At 58.5% G+C, this 1,099-nt stretch overlaps 1 protein-coding gene across 1 annotated transcript in view; it reads right to left on the minus strand.

The window, feature by feature from the left end:
• LOC104914465 (myogenin-like) overlaps positions 1-889 on the minus strand; it is a 9,359-nt gene extending 8,470 nt beyond the window's left edge. Inside the window, exon 1 of the mRNA XM_031556944.1 lies at positions 343-889. Within this exon, the coding sequence (XP_031412804.1) occupies positions 343-822 (480 nt within the window). The 5' untranslated portion in view covers positions 823-889. The remainder of the gene's footprint in view (positions 1-342) is intronic.
• Between the last annotated feature and the right edge of the window lie 210 nt (positions 890-1,099).

The raw sequence follows: 1,099 nt of genomic DNA on the forward strand, positions 1-1,099 counted from the left end.
TGTCTCTATGTTTCCATGGTTCTATGACCCCATGATTCCATGTCTTTATGTTTCCATGGTTCTATGACCCCATGTTTCCATGGTTCTATGACCCCATGATTCCATGGTTCTGTGACCCCATGATTCCACGGTTCTGCCACCCCATGGTTCTACAATTGTTTCTATGACTTAAACCTTCCCACTCCCCACCAATCACCATCAACCCACTGCGCTCAATGCAATCAGCCCACTGCCCACCAACAACCCGCCCATAGGAACAGCAACCTGAGCATCACCACCCCATTCCTCCCCCACCACCCACTCTGGCTCCTGCCCCCCATCCCCACCCATCCCCACACTCACAGCAGGTTGTGGTGCAGCAGGGCGGTAGCGCAGCTCCCTCTGCTCGCGCTCCTGCTGGTTGAGGCTGCTGAGCAGGCTCTGCAGGCGCTCGATGTACTGGATGGCGCTGCGCAGGATCTCCACCTTGGGCAGCCTCTGGTTGGGGTTGAGCAGAGTGCTGCGCTTCAGCGCCTCGAAGGCTTCGTTCACCTTTTTCAGCCTCCGCTTCTCCCGCAGCGTGGCCGCCCGACGCCGGTCGATGGACACGGTTTTGCGCTTGCAGATTTTGCAAGCCCACGGTAAGCATTGCCCAGGGCAGTGCTCGGGTAGCATTGAGTCCTTCTCCTCCAAAGCCCCTCTGCTTTCGGGGCACAGAGCCACTTCGGGCCGCTCAGGAAATGCGGCTGCCTCATAGCTCTGCAAGCGGGAGCCCAGGAAGTTTTCCCCATCGTAAAACCTCTGCTCCGGGAAAAAGTAAGGGTTGGTCTCAAAGAGCTCCATGGGAGGACGTGTGCGCGGCTCGGGGACGGCTGCTCCGTTTCCCTGCACCAACTGCTCGGTGCCATTTAAACCCCGGCGCTGGCATTAAATCACAGAGATAAATATAGAAAACCTAAAGGAAACCTGAGCCCACCCTAAGCTGCTGCCTCGCATCAAAACTTGTCCGGCTGCGGCCACGAGGACTGCACGGCCCAAAGGGGGGGGGGGTTGGCATGGTGGGAGCTGCCCTGTCTGCCCCAACGGGGGCTTTGTTTTAGCCCACGGGTGGCACAGGGGC

Source organism: Meleagris gallopavo, chromosome 28 (assembly GCF_000146605.3).
Source record: "Meleagris gallopavo isolate NT-WF06-2002-E0010 breed Aviagen turkey brand Nicholas breeding stock chromosome 28, Turkey_5.1, whole genome shotgun sequence".
Classification (NCBI taxonomy): domain Eukaryota; kingdom Metazoa; phylum Chordata; class Aves; order Galliformes; family Phasianidae; genus Meleagris; species Meleagris gallopavo.